General features: G+C 38.9%; 1 protein-coding gene across 1 annotated transcript; it reads right to left on the bottom strand.

The window, feature by feature from the left end:
* Positions 1-1,860: 1,860 nt before the first annotated feature.
* cart4 (cocaine- and amphetamine-regulated transcript 4) lies at positions 1,861-4,997 on the bottom strand. Its single transcript, XM_073481679.1, has 3 exons — positions 4,851-4,997; positions 3,041-3,124; positions 1,861-1,968 (listed from the first exon to the last, which is right to left on the bottom strand). Exons 1-3 carry the CDS (start codon positions 4,989-4,991, stop codon positions 1,861-1,863), a joined length of 333 nt encoding a protein of 110 aa, XP_073337780.1. The 5' UTR covers positions 4,992-4,997.
* Between the last annotated feature and the right edge of the window lie 16,728 nt (positions 4,998-21,725).

The raw sequence follows: 21,725 nt of genomic DNA, 5'->3' as shown, positions 1-21,725 counted from the left end.
GTGCGTGTGTGTGTGTGTGTGCGTGTGTGTGTGTGTGTGTGTGTGTGTGTGCGTGTGTGTGTGTGTGTGTGTGTGTGCGTGTGTGTGCGTGTGTGTGTGTGTGCGTGTGTGTGTGAGTGAGTGAGTGTGTGTGTGTGTGTGTCTGTGTGTGAGTGTGTGAGTGTGTGTGTGTGTGTGTTAGCTGCTGTAATTAGCATGTGTTATCTGTCGGCTGGATGCTGGGAGCTGAATGTCATCCCGTCTCTGTGATCCTCGGCGATAAACTCCGTCCGTCTGATCGACGCAGCTCGTCTCTGATTGGACGATCACGCTCGGCAGCAGAGAAGGAAAAATGAAAATCACCAGAAATTCAGTTTTTCCTTCATCAGGTGACAAATAGAGAAAAGAAGAGCAGTGGTGACGCGTCCCGCTGCTCTCTGCTCCACATGTAGACGGACGGAGCGTCGCTGCTGTCCTCAGCGTCCGTGTCTCAGAGCGGCTGATGCGGCGGCGACATGCTGCTGCTGTCCCATCTGTTTTAGCAGACTGAGGCCTGCTGGCCTCGGGCTGATCACTAGGACTGATCGATCAGAGGTGATTGATGATCGTGTTTGTGAAACATATTTTTAGCTCGACGCCGTGACAGGAAACTGACAGGAAGTTCAGACTGAATCTAAACTGAAACTTAAAAATGAAACAGAGCGCTGTTGGACTGTAAGTACGTTTATTCAGCCTGATACTTTTACTCCACTACATTTATCTGACAGCCGTAGTTACTTTAGTACTTCTCTGTGAAGTGAAACCTTGTATCTCCCGATGCTCCTGATGTTGAATGTTTGAAGGATGAAGTGTTTTTTCTTTGTGTGTTGAGAACATTTTCCTTCTTCAGCCAAATTAACTCTTTAAAAGTTTTCAGTCCCTCCTCCGGTGCCTCCTGCTCCCCCGGTGCCTCCTGCTCCTCCGGTGTCTCCTGCTCCTCCGGTGCCTCCTGCTCCTACGGTGTCTCCTGCTCCTCCGGTGTCTCCTGCTCCTCCGGTGTCTCCTGCTCCTCCGGTGTCTCCTGCTCCTCCGGTGTCTCCTGCTCCTCCGGTGCCTCCTGCTCCTCCGGTGCCTCCTGCTCCTCCGGTGCCTCCTGCTCCTCTGGGTCGGGTCGCCTCACGATGGTTCATTTATCGACAGTCGTCTAGAAACATACAGGGAAGTCCGGTTGCTGTTTCTGCAGTGTAAGCTAGAACCACACTCAGCTGAGGCCCAACAGCCCCTTGAATCCAGATCCAGGATCCAGAGTTTTATTTGGTAGATATCAGCCGACTGATTGTTTCCATCAACATCCAGGAATTATTCCCTGACAACAAAATGAAAATGTGGAAACATGTCCCTCAAGGTAAGAATTCCCGGATCCGTCTCTTTATCTGAATCAACAACATTATTCTGGGCCGAGACTCATCGTCCATCACAGTCTAGTGGAAATCTGTTGAGCTGTTTTTATAATCATGGTGACAAACCAACAGAGACGCGTGTGAAAACAACTGAAGGTAAAAATCATCTCCTTCTCCTGTCGGGTTCGTCTCTGAAGGCAAACATTCAGTTAAACAGTGAGACCCAAAGTGAACCAATCATCAGCCACGTGTGACGTGACGCCCCACCAATCAGACGACTTAGAAGGAGACCCGCCTGACAGACAAAACTCAGGACACAAAGTCACGATTGAATCATGAGGTCATCGGAGCCGAGCAGCTTTATGAACAATCTTTATTTAACAAAAATAAATGAATCTGAGGGACGGACACAGAAACCTGAAAACAAAGACAGAAACATGCAGAGACAGCCAGGTGAGACAGGTGTGTGTGTGTGTGTGTGTGTGTGTGTGCGTGTGTGTGTTCAGTAGCAGCGCAGGAAGAAGGTGTTGCAGGCTGTTCCTCTCAGACAGTCGCACAGTCGACCGATTCGAGGTCCATGTTTCATCGCACAGCGCTCGCCCACGTCACACTGAGAGAGAGAGAGAGAAGAGTCAGCTGAGCGATAAACAGCCAAACTTTATATTAAAGGAACAGTTCACTCATTTCTCCCCCCACATGCTCGTGGAGAGTCAGCTGAAGTTTCAGACAAAAGAAGAAGAAGCCGCGAAATCACAAACGGATCTGAGGAGACGTTAGCTACACACACTTCAGATGAGGCGCATGCTAACACTGTTAGCTCAGCAGCTACATGAAGACTTCATGTTAATCAAAGGTTACACGGCCTCCTCAGCAGGCTGCGATCGCCTGACTGACTGAAGCTCATGTTTGGGTGAACTGTTCCTTTAAGATTCAGAGCTCCTCTGCAGCCGACACGTCGTCTGGACCAGGTTCAGGTGTGAGCGCTGCGCTGCTGGTCCACCCGTCACATCAGGAGACGCCCGTGTGACGGATGAGTCAGCCCACTCACACACACACACACACACACCAGGACTCACACACACACACACCAGGACTCACACACACACACACACACCAGGACTCACACACACACACACACACACCAGGACTCACACACACACCAGGACTCACACACACACACAAGGACTCACACACACACACAAGGACTCACACACACACACACCAGGACTCACACACACACACACACACACCAGGACTCACACACACACCAGGACTCACACACAGACACACCAGGACTCACACACACACACACCAGGACTCACACACACACACACACACACCAGGACTCACACACACACCAGGACTCACACACACACACACACACACCAGGACTCACACACACACACACACACACCAGGACTCACACACACACCAGGACTCACACACACACACACACCAGGACTCACACACACACACACACCAGGACTCACACACACACCAGGACTCACACACACACACACACACACCAGGACTCACACACACACACACAAGGACTCACACAGACACACACCGGGACTCACACAGACACATCAGGACTCACACACACACACACACACACTGAACTGAAAGAGAAAAAGGAGGTGAGTTGGCGTTTGATTGACAGCTGTCCGTCATGTTCTCACCCGCGGGATGACGCTGGCCTTCTTCTCCACAGAGAGACCGACGCTGCTGTCAGCCTCGTCCAGGAAACCCTGCAGAGCTTCAGCCTGCACACACACGCACGCACACACACACACACACACACACACACACACACACACACACACACAGATATCAGCTTGTGAAGTTTGACAGCGTCGTGGTTTATATTTGCTGTTTATTCCAGCGGTGACGAGTTTGTTCCGGGTCACAGTCGGAGGGAGGAGGGTTTGTCTCCGGTCCTGTGATCAGCGCTGAGCTCGCCAACAGGTAAACGGTTAAATCTCTCAGGTGGTTCTGGTGGTTCTGGTTTCAGGACTCAGACGTGAGACTTGAGAGAGTTTGGCCGTTTGTGACGACGTGTTGCACTTCATTGTTTATTTATCTTTCTCGGCTGATCCTGAAATGTACTTATTAAGATCAGATCTAATCCCACTGTTGACATGACTTTATGACTTTATTACTTTAATTCCCCTTTTTTTATTTTTATTTTTCTACTTTTGTCTTCTATATTTACTTTTTATTTAAATTTTTCAGTAAATCCATTTTTTGCATTTAACCAATAATATGTGTTTGACAATAATGAAATCTGAGCGAACGTGTCGTCAGGAAGCTTTCAGCTCCAGATGTTTTAAAACTTCTGCATCAGTAAAGTTTATTGTAATAATAATTTATGAGTTATTTAAAATAACTCATATTTTGTGCTGCACTCTACAGCTGCACATGTGATTGATTGATTGATTGATTGATTGATTGATTGATTGATTGATGTTGTTGCTGTTGAGAAAAATGCACCATGAAACAAAACATTCAAACTGAGTTCGGTCAACATTTAATTTCTTTTAACGTCTGAAAACTTGCGACAGTTTAAACTGATCACAGTTCAGTTTGTTAATGAAGCAGCTCGATCACATTGATTAGTCTTAACGACCGCTGATTGTTTAATTGGATCCTCTCGTCACCTTCGTTAGTTTAAATGATTGTTTCTCTTTCAACATTATTTTACTTTGATGATCTTAATCAGCGATAATTAGTCAGTGATGTCATCATCGTGTCTTTAATGATCTGATTTTATTGAATTTTGTTTGTGAAAATAAAATTAAATAATTTAACTAAACAATTTTCCACCTTCACTACTACAAACATGAAAACATCTTCGTCATTTTTAACCACTTCAGTATTTTTTATTGTTTATTAATTATTTGTCATCTTTATTAGTTTTCATTTGAACCTTAATGAACGCTTTAATTATTTAAAATCTGAAAACATCAGTTCAACTTTCAGGATCCTTTAATATGATAATCTCAGAACCTCCTGAGTCATTTAACTTTAATTACACTAATTATAATTAATCATCCATTTTATGCTTTTAATTTAAATCAAATTCCTCATTTAACACCTTAATTACTTTTAATTTGAAGACGTTTGCACCTTAACTAGTTCCATTTATCTAATTATGCTGTTATTTTAATGATCTTACAGCTAAATTATTGTTTCTAATTTGATCATAATTCAAACTTCATTAGGTTGTTTTCTCCATCATTTAATAACACAAACAGCTTTTACTCCTTCAGCAGCTACATTATAATTAAACCATCTTTCTTGATTAGTTTTTATTATTACAATTCATTTATTTTGACCACCTTCATTAGTTGTAATTGAATCATTAGTTGAGGTTTGGACACGTTTCAGTTCTTCAGTTATTAATCGAATAACATTTTCCATCTTTAATGACTGTTTCATAATAAAACCTAAATATGTTTCAGAGATCCTCTATGAGGACGGATGACTCACCAGGTCTTTGGCTGTGAGTCCCATGATGGGCTCGTCCGGTGCGGACGGCAGACGGCTGTCGGTCGACCTCTGACCCTGACAGAGTGATGTCAGCACGGACAGACAGACGGACAGGTAGACGACGGCTCGAACGCTCTCCATCACCAAAAATACTTTTAAAAGCCTAAAAAATGTAAACACATAACAGCATATATTCTTCCACAAATAATCAGTTTCAGAACTATTGTTAAAATCATTAAAAACTTAATGAAGTTCTGTTAGACAGACGTGAACTCACAGGGGAAATTATGAAAGATCTGACAGAAATATTCTACAAATATTCTGTTTCTTTTCTTCGTTGGTGACTAATCCCAGAGCCGCTTCCTCCTCCAGCTGCTTCTTTCTGAGGGGAACGATTTCTTGTTTTTCTCTCGTGAGCTCTTCTTCTTCTTCTTCTTCTTCTTCGTCTTCGTCTTCTTCTTCTTCTTCTTCTTCGTCTTCGTCTTCTTCTTCGTCTTCTTCTTCGTCTTCTTCTTCCTCCTCCTCACATGTGCGCTCTGGTCTCTCCTCCTCCTGTATTTATACTCGTCTCCTCCTCCTCCTGCTGTCAGCCGCTCGCTCACATTTTATTCATGTATTCAGTGCGTCAGATAAAAGCGTGCGGACGTGTTTTCTCCTGTCACTGATGATGTATCTGCGTGGTTAATATTAAAGAGGTCGATGCTGAGTGTTTACATGTAAATACCCTGCAGCCCTGTGTGTTGTTGTGTAGAGGTCAAAGGTCAGACTGTGACTCACAGCTGAAGGTTAGATTAACCTCAGAGGAGCAGAGAGACGAGCCGTCACTTCATTATGTAGAATCATCTTCTTTTATAAAGATCTCATTCAGATAACAGATCGGTTTTAGATTACTCTGATCACAAAGTGAGAATTTAAATCTGCTCTCTGCTTTAAATCTAACAGCGCCCCCTACAGAACAGTGACACATCCAGACTGAACACAACAAACAAAGAGTAGTTCAGTCTCTTTGTGGTCGTTTTGTGTCTCTTTGAGGTCGTTTTGTGTCTCTTTGTGGTTGTTTTGTGTCTCTTTGTGGTTGTTTTGTGTCTCTTTGTGGTCGTTTTGTGTCTCTTTGAGGTCGTTTTGTGTCTCTTTGTGGTTGTTTTGTGTCTCTTTGAGGTCGTTTTGTGTCTCTTTGTGGTTGTTTTGTGTCTCTTTGAGGTCGTTTTGAGTCTCTTTGTGGTCGTTTTGTGTCTCTTTGAGGTCGTTTTGTGTCTCTTTGTGGTTGTTTTGTGTCTCTTTGGTCGTTTTGTGTCTCTTTGTGGTTGTTTTGTGTCTCTTTGTGGTCGTTTTGTGTCTCTTTGGTCGTTTTGAGTCTCTTTGTCGTCATTTTGTGTCTCTTTGTCGTCGTTTTGTATCTCTTTGGTCGTTTTGTATCTCTTTGTCATCGTTTTGTATCTCTTTGGTCGTTTTGTGTCTCTTTGTCGTCGTTTTGAGTCTCTTTGTCATCGTTTTGTGTCTCTTTGTGGTCGTTTTGTGTCTCTTTGTCGTCGTTTTGTGTCTCTTTGTCGTCGTTTTGAGTCTCTTTGTCATCGTTTTGTGTCTCTTTGTGGTCATTTTGTGTCTCTTTGTCGTCGTTTTGTGTCTCTTTGTGGTAGTTTTGTGTCTCTTTGTGGTCGTTTTGTGTCTCTTTGTGGTCGTTTTGTGTCTCTTTGTCGTCGTTTTGTGTCTCTTTGTGGTAGTTTTGTGTCTCTTTGTGGTCGTTTTGTGTCTCTTTGTGGTAGTTTTGTGTATCTTTGTGGTCGTTTTGAGTCTCTTTGTCATCGTTTTGTGTCTCTTTGTCATCGTTTTGAATCTCTTTGTGGTCGTTTTGAGTCTCTTTGTGTTAGTTTTGAGTCTCTTTGTGTTAGTTTTGAGTCTCTTTGTGTTAGTTTTGAGTCTCTTTGTCATCGTTTTGTGTCTCTTTGTGGTCGTTTTGTGTCTCTTTGTGGTCGTTTTGTGTCTCTTTGTCGTCGTTTTGAGTCTCTTTGTCATCGTTTTGTGTCTCTTTGTGGTCATTTTGTGTCTCTTTGTGGTAGTTTTGTGTCTCTTTGTGGTAGTTTTGTGTCTCTTTGTGGTCTCTTTGTGGTCGTTTTGTGTCTCTTTGTCGTCGTTTTGTGTCTCTTTGTGGTAGTTTTGTGTCTCTTTGTGGTCGTTTTGTGTCTCTTTGTGGTAGTTTTGTGTATCTTTGTGGTCGTTTTGTGTCTCTTTGTCATCGTTTTGAATCTCTTTGTGGTCGTTTTGTGTCTCTTTGTGGTAGTTTTGTGTCTCTTTGTGGTCGTTTTGTGTCTCTTTGTGGTCGTTTTGTGTCTCTTTGTCGTCGTTTTGTGTCTCTTTGTGGTAGTTTTGTGTCTCTTTGTGGTCGTTTTGTGTCTCTTTGTGGTAGTTTTGTGTATCTTTGTGGTCGTTTTGAGTCTCTTTGTCATCGTTTTGTGTCTCTTTGTCATCGTTTTGAATCTCTTTGTGGTCGTTTTGAGTCTCTTTGTGTTAGTTTTGAGTCTCTTTGTGTTAGTTTTGAGTCTCTTTGTGTTAGTTTTGAGTCTCTTTGTCATCGTTTTGTGTCTCTTTGTGGTCGTTTTGTGTCTCTTTGTGGTCGTTTTGTGTCTCTTTGTCGTCGTTTTGAGTCTCTTTGTCATCGTTTTGTGTCTCTTTGTGGTCATTTTGTGTCTCTTTGTGGTAGTTTTGTGTCTCTTTGTGGTAGTTTTGTGTCTCTTTGTGGTCTCTTTGTGGTCGTTTTGTGTCTCTTTGTCGTCGTTTTGTGTCTCTTTGTGGTAGTTTTGTGTCTCTTTGTGGTCGTTTTGTGTCTCTTTGTGGTAGTTTTGTGTATCTTTGTGGTCGTTTTGTGTCTCTTTGTCATCGTTTTGAATCTCTTTGTGGTCGTTTTGAGTCTCTTTGTGTTAGTTTTGACGCTCTTTGTGTTAGTTTTGAGTCTCTTTGTGTTAGTTTGCTTTCTGATTTCTCTCAACAAAATACATTTATGTATTTTTAAAATTGCAATTTATTTTTAAAAAGCAAAGCTTCTCCAATTGTTTCATGCAGCTCCTGTTGGTGGTGTCAATGATTCACAATAACATCTCATGCAGAGGTGAACACAGACCTGAAGCAACACGTTGCTTCATATGGGCAGTATACTGCCTGTGAGTTTGGTCTAATGACTGTTGACCTGCTGCAGAAATCCTCATGAGGACTGTGAGGATTTCCAGTTGGTAAAAGCAGAGTGACTCAGAGGATCAGACTGATTCATTAACGCCGTCACTCTCCACCTGCTGATTAAAGTACGGCTGCCTCGTGTCAGAGGTGAAGACCTCGGGCAATTCTGTTTTTGTTTTATTTGACTGTCGTTTGTTGAGATATTTCCCATCATCCACCTGAGCTGCAGGCAGCAGGTCTGATTTCACCCGACCGACCTCAGATCAGGAAGGTGTTAATGATGACGCAGGGGAAACAGTTTGTGCCCTTTTCTTCATCTGATTTGCATCATGAGGTGACCTGCAGCTCAGAGAGAGTTCAGTGTCTGCTGCTTTCATCTCCTCTCTCATTAACAGCCAAATGTCAAACTGCAGCTGCAACATTTCACTGACCACCGTCTGGAAGTACAAAAGTAGAATATTTCATTCTGAATTGTAGTCGAGTACCACAAGAAATATACGCTCCAGTTAAGTTCTTTAAAATTGTACTGATGTGCAGGACTTGAGTAAATGTACCCGAGCTGAAAGACAAATGTGTATAACTTGACATGATTCAAAGAGATTTCTCTGTAGTTTCCCAGCATCTTTTCAGTTAATCATCTCTTTGTGGTTGTTTTGAGTCTCTGTGGGCATTTTGCTTCCCACTCTTGTCAGTTTGTGTCTATTTGTGGTTGTTGTGCATATCTTTGTGTTCATTTTGCGTCCTTTTGTACTCAGTTTGTGCCTATTTGTGGTTGTTTTGAGCCTCTTTATAATACAATTATTATAAAGAAATATTTAAGAAAACAGGAGACAAATAGACCAGAACAGGACCGGGTTAGGGTTAGGAAAATACTTTTATTATCTTTAAAAACAAAGAAAAATCCAAACATCATGATACTATGGGGCTGTGATTGTGATGCTGCTCAGATTTTACTTCTGACTGTATTTACTTTGGTTCTTGAGCCTCCACACAAAGTGTTTGAATCACTATAAATCTGCACCTCTGTTCTCTCTGTATAAACAACAGGTGAAGATAAATTTCCAGTCGGAGACGTCAAAGACGGAGTCGACAGTCGAGGCTGAAGGTGACGTCACACAGTCGCTGTTTATTCAGAAAAACCACAGAAGAAGAAGACAGAGGATGACCTCGTCCTCTTCAGTCTCTGTAACTTCTACGCTTCAATGACCTTCAGAAGAGAAATGATCCTGTGAGGAGGAGAAACTGCCGCCTTCACTGATACTGATACTGAAAATATCAATGTTTCAGTGTTGAAATGTGTTGAGATCCTCGCTGTGAGACTCTTATCAATTCCAGTTTAAAAATGTTTGATAAGTCAGTTTCTGTAGCTTGGAACAATAAAGACAATAACAATTGCTGCATAAGAATGATGAAATATTTAAAATTAAAAAAACTGAAAACTCTGTTTTTAGAAAAGAAAACAGACTTTAGGAGCGCCACTGAGCCCTACATTTATGATTATGTTGTAATACAAGTGCATTTTTGTGCAGTGTTGTGTGTCTGTTGTCTGCTGACAGCAGAGTTTCACTCATAGACTGAAGTCACAACCAACTCAAACCCATTTCACACTATCAGACATCAAACATGCCTTTCATCATTCTGTGTGTCTGTGTGTTAATCCAGTTTATAACTGAGTCAAGTCAGCATGTTCGTCAGCAGTTAGAAAAAGGACACAGAAGCAGACAGACTGGTACAGCGATGACACTTTTGACAAAGAAGACACAACTTGATGCATCACATTTAAAGCCTTTATTACTTTTTTTTCTTGTGAGAAACTGAGCAAAAAAACAGCAACAAACATTAGGAGAATTCTTTTTCATTTTTTGTAAGGCTTATAAAAAAAACACATGAAATTGTTTCCTTAAAAAAATTCCCCTGTAAGTTTCCCAAAACTGTCCCGGAATTTTCCTGAAATTTCCCCTGAATTTTCCTGAAATTTTCCTGAATTCGTTTTCACTATGTTTAATTAAAAAGAAAAAAGAAATCACTTCTGTTTGATGTGTGAAACTGATTGAGAAAAAAAATGTTGTGGTCAAAAAAGAAGGAAGAAACAACTTGATGCATCACATCAACATCTGTTACTTTTTGTCTTGTGAGAAACTGAGCAAATTAAAAACAACAAAAACAGGAGAATTATTTTCCCCTCCTGTAAAAACTTTGGCAAGACAAAAAATTTTTTTTGTAAGGCTTAAAAAAACTCACATAAAAAAAATCCCTGGAAAATTTCCCAGAAATTCCCGGAATTTTCCTGAACATTTCCCGTAATTTTCCCGAAAATTTCCTGAATTCTTTTTCTCATTTTCAAATTTAATAAAAGAGAAATCACTTTTGTTTGATGTGTGAAACTGATGATTTGTGGTCAAAAAGGAAGGAAGAAACAACTTGATGCATCACATTTAATGCCTTTATTACCTTTTTCTTGTGAGAAACAGTAAAACAACAGCAGGAGAATTCTTTTCTTCCCCGTGCAAAGATTTTGGCAAGACAAAAACATTTTTTTTGTAAAGTTTAAAATAACTCGTGAAAAAAAAAAAAATCCCCAGAAAGTTCCGAGGAATGTTCCCGAATTTTATCTGAGATTTTCCCACAAAAGTCCTGGAAAATTTCCGGAATTTCCAGGGAAAAACCATGAAAAGTCCCTGAAATTTCCCAGGAATTTCTGGCAAAGTTTCCGGAAAGTTTCCCGTAATTTTCCCGGAAACTTTCCCGTAACTTTCCCGAAAGTTTTCCAGAAAGTTTCCTCGGAAAGTTTCCCGGAAAGTTTCCCAAAGTTTCCCGGAAAGTTTCCCGGAAAGTTTCCCGGAAAGTTTCCCGGAATTTTCCCGGAATTTTCCCCGTGATTTCCGGAAATTTTTGTGAAAATTTTCCGGAATTTTCCGGAGTTTCCCGGGAAAATTTCGGAAATTTTCCCCAAAATATTCATTTTGTTTGATGTTTGAAACTGACTTGAGAAAAAGAATTGCAGTTTTTTTTCTGAGACTTTTCAGGAGATGATCACAAATGTGTTGCAATTTGTGAAACAGTGAAAAAAGTTTTTGGCAGGAGATGCTTTTTCTGAGCTGTCAAAAGAAAATAAATCTCACAAAACTTTATTTGTGGTAAAAAATTAATTATTTATTAAAGTGAAATTTCATCATGTTGTCTGTCTATGTGTGTTAATTCAGTTCATAACTGGTCAGCAGTTAAAAGCTTAAAAAAACTCACCTGAAAAAAATATCCACAGAAAGTTTCCAGGAATTTTCCCCGAATCTTACCCGGAATTTTTCTGCAAATGTCTCGGAAATTTTCTGGATTTTCTCCTGATTTTTCTGGAATATTCCCGGTAATTTCCCAGAATTTTCCCGAAATATCCATTTTGTTTGATGTATGAAACTGATTCAGAAAAAAATTGCCGAATTTGATTTTTTCCCGACACTTTTCAGGAGATGATCACAAATGTGGTGCAATTTTTGAAACACAGTGAAAAAAGATTTTGGCAGGAAATTTTTTTTCTGAGCTGTCAAAAGGAAAGAATCTGACAACTTTCTTTGTGGTCAAAAATGATTGACTTGTTAAAATGAAATTGCATCATGTTGTGTGTCTGTGTGTTCATCCAGTTCATAACTGGTCAGCAGTTAGAAAAAAGACAGAAGCAGACAGACTGGTGCAGCGATGACACTTTGGACAAGGAAGAAACAACTTGATGCATCACATTTAATGCCTTTATTACTTTTTGTCTCATGAGAAACTGAGCAAAAAAACAACAAACATTCTTTTTTCCCTCCTGAAAAAGTTTTGGCAGGACAAAAACAAATTTTTGTAAGGCTTGAAAAAACTTGAATAAGAAAGTTCCCTGAAAGTTTCCCTGGATTTTTCCGAAAGTTTCCCTGAGTTTCTGCTTTTTTGAGCTGTCAAAGAAAAAAAATTCTCCTGACAAAACCTTTTTTGTGGTCAAAATAAATGACCTGTTAAAATGAAATTTCATCATTTTGTGTGCCTGTGTGTGTTAATCCAGTTTATAATTGGTCAGCAGTTAGAAAAAAGACACAAAAGCAGAAAGGCTGGTACAGCAATGAGAGTTTTATGTGTTTTCCTGATAATTTAAAATAACTCAAGTGGGAAAAAAATAATAATTTCCCCAGAAAGTTCCGAAGAATGTTCCCAAATTTTATCTGAAATTTTCCAGCAAAAGTCCTGGAAAATTTCCAGAATTTACCGGGAAAATCCGGGAAACTTTCCGGGAAACTTTCCGGGAAACTTTCCGGGAAACTTTCCGGGAAACTTTCCGAAAGTTTCCAAAAGTTCCCCGGAAAGTTTCCCCTGGAATTCCGGAAATTTTCCCTTAATTTTCGTGAAAATTTCCCGGAATTTTCCAGGAAATTTTTCGGAATATTACAGGAAAGTTTCCCGGAATTTTCCCAGATTTTTTAGCGAAAATTTCTCCGAAATGTTCTGAAAAATTTCTGAATTCTTTTTGTTAAAAGAAATGAACTAAAAAAAGGAAAAATACGTTTTTAAAGAAATCACTTTTGTTTGGTGATTGAAAGCGATTGAAAAAATTTGCAAGAAGTATTAGAATTCATTTTTCTTCCTGCAAAAGTTTGGCAGGACAAAAACAAATTATTTTTTAATGCTTAAAAAAAAACTTGTATGAAAAGAAGAATCCCCAGATAGTTACCAGGATTTTTCCCGATAATTGCCCGAAAGTTTCCCGAAAGTTTCCCAGCTTTCTTGAGCTGTCATTTAAAAAAAAACTACTGAAAAAACCTTTTTTGTGGTCAAAATAAATTGTTAAAATGAAAGTTCATCATTCTATGTGTGTATGTGTGTTCATCCAGTTTATAGCAGGTACAAAAACACACACTGGTACACCGATGATGCTTTTGACAGGGAAAAAACAACTTTTTTCATGAGAAACTGAGCAAAGATACAGCAACAAACATTAGGAGAATTCTTTTTCATTTTTTTGTTGGGCTTATAAATACACTTTTCAACAATTTTTCATGGAAGTTTACCAAAACTGTGCTCCGGAATTTTCCCGAAATTTCCCCTGAATTTTCCCCCAAATGTTCCTGAATTCGTTTTCACTATGTTTAATTAAAATAGAAAAAAAAGAAATCGCTTTTGTTTGATGTGTGAAACTGATTGAGAATTTTTTTGTGGTCAAAAAGGAAAAGAAATAACTTCACACTTTCCGAAAAATTCCGGGAAACTTACCGGGAACATCCGGGAAACTTTCCGGGAAACTTTTGAGCAAAAAACCAACAAAAACATTAGGAGAATTTTTTTTTCCCCTGCAAAAGTTTTGGCAAGACAAAAAACGCTATTTTTCTGTAAGGCTTAAATTAACACATTAAAAAGTCCCTGGAAAGTTTCCCAGAAGTTTCCCAGAATTTCCCTGGAAATTTCCCAAATAATTTCTATATTAATTTTCCTCAATTACTTTTCATTCAAGTTTTTTTAAAAAGGAAATCACTTTTGTTTGTTGTGTGAAACTGATTGAGAAAAAAAGATTTGTGGTCAAAAAGGAAGGAAGAAACAACCTGATGCATCATTTAATGCCTTCATTACCTTTTTCTTGTGAGAAACTGAGTAAAACAACAGCAGGAGAATTCTTTTCTTCCCCATGCAAATATTTTGGCAAGACAAAAACATTTTTTGTAAAGCTTAAAATAACTCAAGTGAAAAAAAAAGTTTTCCCCAGAAAGTTCCGAGGAATGTTGCCGAATTTTATCTGAGATTTTCCCGCAAAAGTCCTGGAAAATTTCCGGAATTTCCCGGAAAAAAGACACAAAAGCAGAAAGGCTGGTACAGCAATGAGAGTTTTATGTGTTTTCCTGATAATTTAAAATAACTCAAGTGGGAAAAAAATAATTTCCCCAGAAATCTTATCTGAAAATTTCCCGCAAAAGTCCTGAAAAATTGCCGGAAAGTTTTGGAAACTTTCCCGGAAACTTTCCCGGAAACTTTCCCGGAAATTTTCGGAAAGTTTCCCGTAATTTTCCCGGAAAGTTTCCTGCAATTTTCCCGGAAATTTTCCCTTAATTTTCGTGAAAATTTCCCGGAATTTTCCGGAAAATCTTCGGAGTTTCCCGGGGGAAATTCCGAAATTTTCCCCAAAATATTCATTTTGTTTGATGTTTGAAACTGACTTGGGAAAAAAAATTGCAGATTTTTTTTCTGAGACTTTTCAGGAGATGATCACAAATGTGTTGCAATTTGTGAAACAGTGAAAAAAGTTTTTGGCAGGAGATGCTTTTTCTGAGCTTTCAAAAGAAAATAAATCTCACAAAACTTTCTTTGTGGTCAAAAATGATTGACTTGTTAAAATAAAATTGCATCATGTTGTGTGTCTGTGTGTTAATTCAGTTTATAACTGGTTAGCAGTTAGAAAAAAAGACAGAAGCAGACAGACTGGTGCAGCAATGACACTTTGGACAAGGAAGAAACAACTTGATGCATCACATTTAATGCCTTTATTACTTTTTGTCTCATGAGAAACTGAGCAAAAAAACAACAACAAACATTCTTTTTTCCCTCCTGAAAAAGTTTTGGCAGGACAAAAACAAATTTTTGTAAGGCTTGAAAAAACTTGAATAAGAAAATCATCATCATCAGTTCATCATTCTATGTGTGTATGTGTGTTCATCCAGTTTATAGCAGGTACAAAAACACACACTGGTACACCGATGCTTTTGACAGGGAAAAAACAACTTTTTTCATGAGAAACTGAGCAAAGACAACAAACATTAGGAGAATTCTTTTTCATTTTTTTGTTGGGCTTATAAGCCCAACAAAAAAATGAAAAAGAATTCACTTTTCAACAATTTTTCATGGAAGTTTACCAAAACTGTGCTCCGGAATTTTCCCGAAATTTCCCCTGAATTTTCCCCCAAATGTTCCTGAATTTGTTTTCACTATGTTTAATTAAAATAGAAAAAAAAAAGAAATCACTTTTGTTTGATGTGTGAAACTGATTGAGATTTTTTTTGTGGTCAAAAAGGAAAGAAGAAATAACTTCACACTTTCCGAAAAATTCCGGGAAACTTTCCGGGAACATCCGGGAAACTTTCCGGGAAACTTTCCGGGAAACTTTTAAGCAAAAAACAACAAAAACATTACGAGAATTTTTTTTTCCCCCTGCAAAAGTTTTGGCAAGACAAAAAATGCTATTTTTCTGTAAGGCTTAAATAAACTTAAATAAATAAAGTTTCCCAGAATTTCCCCGGAAATTTCCCGGAATTTCCCAGAAAATTTCCCAAATAATTTCTATATTAATTTTCCTCAATTACTTTTCATTCAAGTTTTTTTAAAAAGGAAATCACTTTTGTTTGTGTGAAACTGATTGAGAAAAAAAGATTTGTGGTCAAAAAGGAAGGAAGAAACAACCTGATGCATCATTTAATGCCTTCATTACCTTTTTCTTGTGAGAAACTGAGTAAAACAACAGCAGGAGAATTCTCATGAGAAACTGAGCAAAAAAACAACAAACATTCTTTTTTCCCTCCTGAAAAAGTTTTGGCAGGACAAAAACAAATTTTTGTAAGGCTTGAAAAAACTTGAATAAGAAAATTCCCTGAAAGTTTCCCGGGATTTTTCCGAAAGTTTCCCTGAGTTTCTGCTTTCTTGAGCTGTCAAAGAAAAAAAATTCTCCTGACAAAACCTTTTTTGTGGTCAAAATAAATGACCTGTTAAAATGAAATTTCATCATTTTGTGTGCCTGTGTGTGTTAATCCAGTTTATAATTGGTCAGCAGTTAGAAAAAAAACACAAACGCAGAAAGGCTGGTACAGCAATGAGAGTTTTATGTGTTTTCCTGATAATTTAAAATAACTCAAGTGGGAAAAAAATAATAATTTCCCCAGAAAGTTCCGAGGAATGTTCCCAAATTTTATCTGAAAATTTCCCGCAAAAGTCCTGGAAAATTGCCGGAAACTTTCCCGCAAAAGTCCTGGAAAATTGCCGGAAACTTTCCCCGGAAACTTTCTCGGATGTTCTCGGAAAGTTTCCGAATTTTTCGGAAAGTTTCCCGAAATTTCCCCCAGAATTTTTTTTTTTTTTTTTTAAAAATCAGTTTCTAACTGGGTTAAGTCAGCCTGTTGGTCAGCAGTTAGAAAAAAGACACGGAAGCAGACAGACTGGTACAGCAATGCCAGTTTTGACAAGGAAAAAACAACTTGATGCATCACATTTGATGCTCCCAGACAACTTAACAATCATTCACATCTGAGCTCACCTAGCATGAAGGCCGGTCTGACCAACGACCCACAGGTGGCCCTAATGACTCTGAAACTCAGAGTCCTTAATGACTGTAAGGACACTCAGAGTTTAAAAGCCTGCAACTCCTCCAGGTAGTTAGAACTGAAGAAGCCTCTTGGATGACATGTGAAACGTCTTCAACAAACTGAAACAAGTCCAGCTACCTATGATACAGGACTTAGAATTACCATGACCTGGATGACTGAGAACCTTCATCATCATCTTTAATCCCTTTATTACTTTTTTCTTGTGAGAAACTGAGCAAAACAACATTAGGAGAATTCTTTTTTCCTGCAAAAGTTTTGGCATAACAAAACCAATTTTTTGTAAGGCAAAAGGAAAACCTCACATGAAAATGTTTCCTGAAAAAAATTCAGGAATTTCGAAATTTCCCAAAGATTTCCGGGAATTTTCCCGAAATTTTCCCCCTGACATTGTCCTCGGACTCAAAACATGTCAACAGTAATGAGGGTCAGTCTGAAAATGAGTCTTTCTTTCTGTTGGGTTTTTATCAACACTGAACTGCCTCCAAAACACTTTTTGTGGCGGATAAAATTTGAAATGGCCATGGTGGATTGTTTTCACACATGAAAGAGAAAAAATTAATTTGATTGGATGTATTTTTTCGCAAAGTGAAAAAAAAATTTCAGGGGAAATTGTAAGGCCTGAAATTTTTTTCGTTCTCTTTCATGTGTGAAAACATTTTTTAGGATTGTTTTGTTTATTTAATGTGTGAAACTGAAAGAAAAAAACATTTCAGGAGAATTTTTTTTCAGAAAGAAAGAAAGATGGATAGATAGACTCACCAGAAACCCAACAGAAAGAAAAAGACTCATTTTCAGACTGATCCTCATTACTATTGACATGTTCTGACTCCTCTCTGTGTTCAGATCATAAAAACCTCTAAAAACAAAACAATGTGGGCGTGAATCTGTCGAGGATGTTGAAGTCCAGCAGTCAGTCGGTGGGTTTCTGTCGGCGTGTCGTGCAGATCTTCCCGAACTGAAATAAACGTGGAGCCCAAGGCGTCCATCACTCCGTCAACACTTGCTGTGAGTTGGTAACACTGTTGGAGTTCGTCTCCGATCACGATCAAAACTCTGCCGCACACCAGAAATAAATCGACAATGTGAAGCCTGAGGGCTCTCTGCTGTCTGCACTCTGTTTTCATCTGGAAATATAAAGATTCAAACAGCTGTCAACATTCAGAGGAGCTCAGTGAGACGAGGTCCGGACACATCTGGACTTTATTAAGGTTTCTGGTGGAGAGTAACAACCGCCAGAAACGACTGTATTCAAGTACAAATTTGAGGTATTTGTACTAATATTTATACTCCACTACATTTCAGAGGGCAGTTTGTCACTTTTCATTTCACTACATTTATTTGATAACTTCAGTTACTTTACAGATTCACATTATTAAAATATAATCAACTTTTAAATGATGAGTGTTTCTCAGTGTTGGAAAAAGTACCCAACAGTCATACTCGAGTAAAAGTAAAGATATGGTGTTAAAATATTACTTTGGCAAAAGTGAAAGTCACCCATATGAACAGTACTCGAGTAAAAGTCTTAAAGTATCTGATATTAAATGTACTTAGGTATCAAAAGTACAAGTCAAAGTGAATTCCACTTCAATCATAAAATTAGCTACTTTGTCTCTCACATGTAGTCTTCAAAGTAACTAGTAACTAAAGTTATCCAATCGATATAGTGGAGTAAAAAGTATGTGGTGGAGTGTAAACACTGGAAATACTCAAGTACAATTTTGAGCAACTTGTACTTTCCTGATGTATCATACTGAATAAATGTACTTAGTTACATGTAATCCCTGTGTATTATTCCGTCTGTCGAGGAGGTACCGGTCCGTTTGTTGGTTTGTCAGTTTGTCAGCAGGATTCCACAAAAACAACTGAAATCATGAACCTCGGACGGATCTCTTAAAAGATAAAAACTACATTAAGTTAAATGATCAACACGAAGCTGCTCAGAACTTTCAAACGTTTTATTGCAAAACACAAACAAATAAAAAATCTGTTCTGGATTGTTCTGGAAGTCCTCGAATGATCCATGTGTTGTGATGAAACAGAACTTCTGTTAATGACTTTAATATTTAAAATCTTTACCTTATTTTTTTCAGCCGTATTTCTTTAGACTGCTGACCCGTTTGGACACTTTGGAGAATCAAAACCTTAAAAATATGAACTTTAGCTGGTTTGGTGACAAAACATCTTCACTGAGTCGTCAGAACAATCGATCACAGAGAACAAGAGTCCGATAAGTGCTGCGTGTTGACAAAGTGCTGCTGTTTGACGATTTATAATATGAGCCGTCTTTATTTCTCTGTTATACTTTAACATGTTTCATCATCAGATATATCAGAAAATATACTCTGTGTTTCTGTGTTTCACACGTTAGGGGGCGCTGCTGTTCTGAAGTTTAACATTTTTCAGCACCATTAAAAAAGTTCTAAATAAACCCGAACATGTAGGAAGTTCATTAATGAGAAGCTGAGAGTCTAAGAAACAAAGTTTTCATGGATTTTTCATAAAATATTTTGTTTTGTTAGAAATTAAACAGTTTCATTAAGAATGTGTCAACAACAAAGACAACAAACAAGGAGAATATATATATATAAATCTCTCCTGAACAAACATTTGGATTTTTTTGGACGTGTGAAACCAACTGGAAAAAATCTCAGGGAAAATATCAACAGAAATTTTCAGGAGATATTTTCAGGAAAATTAAAACATTCTCTTAACATTTTTTTCCACCTGGTTTCACACATAAAGAAAAAACATTTTGACTAGATAAAAAACAAAACAAACAAATTTAGTTTGTTTTCCGGATTTAATTTTCCAGATAAAAAAAATTTAAATATCGTTTTACAAATTCTCAAGAAACTGAGAAATTAACATTTCAAAAAAATCTTGTGGAGGGAAAAAAAAACAAAATAATAAAAACTCCTGACTGTTTTTTTTCCCTGTAGTTTCTAATGAAGAGTTGATATTTTGGATATTTTTAATATTTTCGTGTCTCATGTTCAAACATTTCATTGTTGTGCCGGCATCATTTTGTTTCCTGTGTGAACTTTGTGTTCGGCGTCTCTTCTTCAGGCAATAATAAACTTCCGTACTTGTTCAGATTTCCACCAAATAAAAAAAATAAACTCTGAGTATTTAGAGAAGTTCTGGCTTCTGTTGGGTCACTTCAGACAAACAGTGAAGGACTGTGATGGTGACGGGAAGACGTCATAGCTCTGTGAACTGCGGTGCTGATAAAGCTTTGTGATTGGCTGATGGGTGATTACAGGTGGACACCTGTAAACCCGCGCTGAGGGAAACTGTGGCTCCTCGGACGTTCTCGGGAGGTGTCACACTCAGCAGAGGTCAAAGGCCACAGAGGTGACGGCGACCCCTCCCGCCTCTGATCAGCTGACCCGCGCTGGTTTGGAACTGATCCGACATCAGCTGCAAAACACAAACAAGCCAATAAGAACACAGATTAGAGAAGAAGGGTTCTGTAACACATCGGTCGTCACGTTTCAACCAAACTTCACTCAAATTTAACTGAATCTACAGAAAATGGTCAAAATAAAATATGAATTAAAGCTCGTTATGAACTGTTGTCATGGAGACGGTCTGACAGATGGAGACACTGATGACGGACCAACCAGAGGACACGTTAGTTTGGATCGTCACAAAGTGGTTCTGTGTCGCACCGCTCGGCTACGACTTCATGTTGCAGGTCTCGATGTTATCGTGGTCATTTTCGGCTAATTTGAAATAAACATGTTAGTTTTGTTATTAACACCTGCAACCCAAGACGTTTACACACCTGTAACATGAAGTGTGACCGCACCTCAACACAAAGCTGTGACAGACTTCATGTTCAGTTCTGACCCTGCAGGGGAAGACGTCTGGGCCGCTCTGCTCTGAAGGGAAGTTTCCAGCTACGTTTAACTCAACTTTAACTGAATATCCAGAAAATCATCCAAATGAAACCTGAATGTTTGTCTGCTGTTGTGTGAGGTGATTGGTTGATGGAGATAAACAGAGGACAACAACAGAACCAGACGACAACAGAACCAGACGACAACAGAAGCAGACGACAACAGAACCAGATGACAACAGAACCAGACGACAACAGAACCAGATGACAACAGAACCAGACGACAACAGAACCAGACGACTTTGTTAAAGTCAAAGTTAAAACTGTGAAGAACTGATAGAATCAGACGGTTCTGTCGGTTGACTGTATTAATGTGAGGAAGGTCACCACACACACACACACACACACACACACACACACACACACACACACCTGATGGTGGCGCTGCAGGATTCTTCCTCTGGACCTCTGAGCCGGTTTAATAAAGTCTATTTTGACCTGGTTGATATTAAAATATTGATATTAAAGCTTTTTGTTTCTCACTCGTCTGAAATCATCTAAATATAAATGATTTAATAAACTTAAATACTTTGAAATGTTTGAACAGTCACAATAAAACACAAAACGTTCTGTGTTTCATTCTCCAGAACAGAACATCTTATACTTTTATATTAAATCACAGTTTATGATTTCTGCCATCAGTCAGAACCAGGCAGTGTGTGATCATCTGTTCAGGTCCAAATGTGATTCGGTTTCATTTTCAGCTCTGAGAAATAAAACTTGTGTGTGAGTCACTTTTCCTTCAGCAGCTTTTATCTGACATCTGTTTCTAAATGCCACCAAGTTATTAAAATCATTTGTGATTAAATCCTAAAAGTGAATCTGTCCAAACTCTGCGTGTGTTTTCTGACTACAGGAACAACCTTTCAGAATAAAATGAGCTCATTAATGTGTGACGTGACATTAACTTTATCAGGACGTCTGCAGACGGAGTCGAGTTTCTCTTCCTTCACTGATCAGTTGAGTTTAGTTCACTCCATCGGCTCTCATGTTTTATGTTTCAATATGCAAATGAGGCTTTTTAATTAATTAGCTTATTTGTGTAAATGTCCAGAACAGAAATCTGAACTAAAATAAACTCGTTGTCTCACAGAATCGGGTCAGAACAAGCTGTGAGGCTGCAGTGCCTCCTGCTGGACACTGAAGACACAACAACACTCATTCATCTGTCTGCTGAGTGTGTGTGTGTGTGTGTGTCTCACCTGCTGAGTGTGTGTGTGTGTGTGTGTGTCTCACCTGCTGAGTGTGTGTGTGTGTGTGTGTGTGTCTCACCTGCTGAGTGTGTGTGTGTGTGTGTGTGTGTGTCTCACCTGCTGAGTGTGTGTCCATCTCATAGTGTGCGTGGTAGCTGCTGCGTGTTCAGGCTGATCAGGATCAACAGAGTCCAGAGCAGCGTCCTGATGTCCTGCAGACAGTGAACACATCGTTAAAGCAGAACTGCAGCAGATGGAACCCGTCTGGGTCCATTCAGCAGCTCAG

This window comes from Pagrus major, chromosome 15, assembly GCF_040436345.1.
Source record: "Pagrus major chromosome 15, Pma_NU_1.0".
Classification (NCBI taxonomy): domain Eukaryota; kingdom Metazoa; phylum Chordata; class Actinopteri; order Spariformes; family Sparidae; genus Pagrus; species Pagrus major.
The sequence above is the reverse complement of the archived record's forward strand: the minus strand, read 5'-3'. Positions and strand labels throughout refer to the sequence as shown.

What these genes read in the sequence shown, in the direction of transcription:
- cart4 (XM_073481679.1), bottom strand. Translation starts at nt 4,991, where the DNA reads ATGGAGAGCGTTCGAGCCGTCGTCTACCTGTCCGTCTGTCTGTCCGTG. An exon ending in GACTCACAGCCAAAGACCTG is followed by an intron (nt 3,125 to 4,850) that starts GTGAGTCATCCG and finishes GTGTGTGTGCAG; the next exon opens with GCTGAAGCTCTGCAGGGTTT. An exon ending in AGGCCAGCGTCATCCCGCGG is followed by an intron (nt 1,969 to 3,040) that starts GTGAGAACATGA and finishes TCTCTCTCTCAG; the next exon opens with TGTGACGTGGGCGAGCGCTG.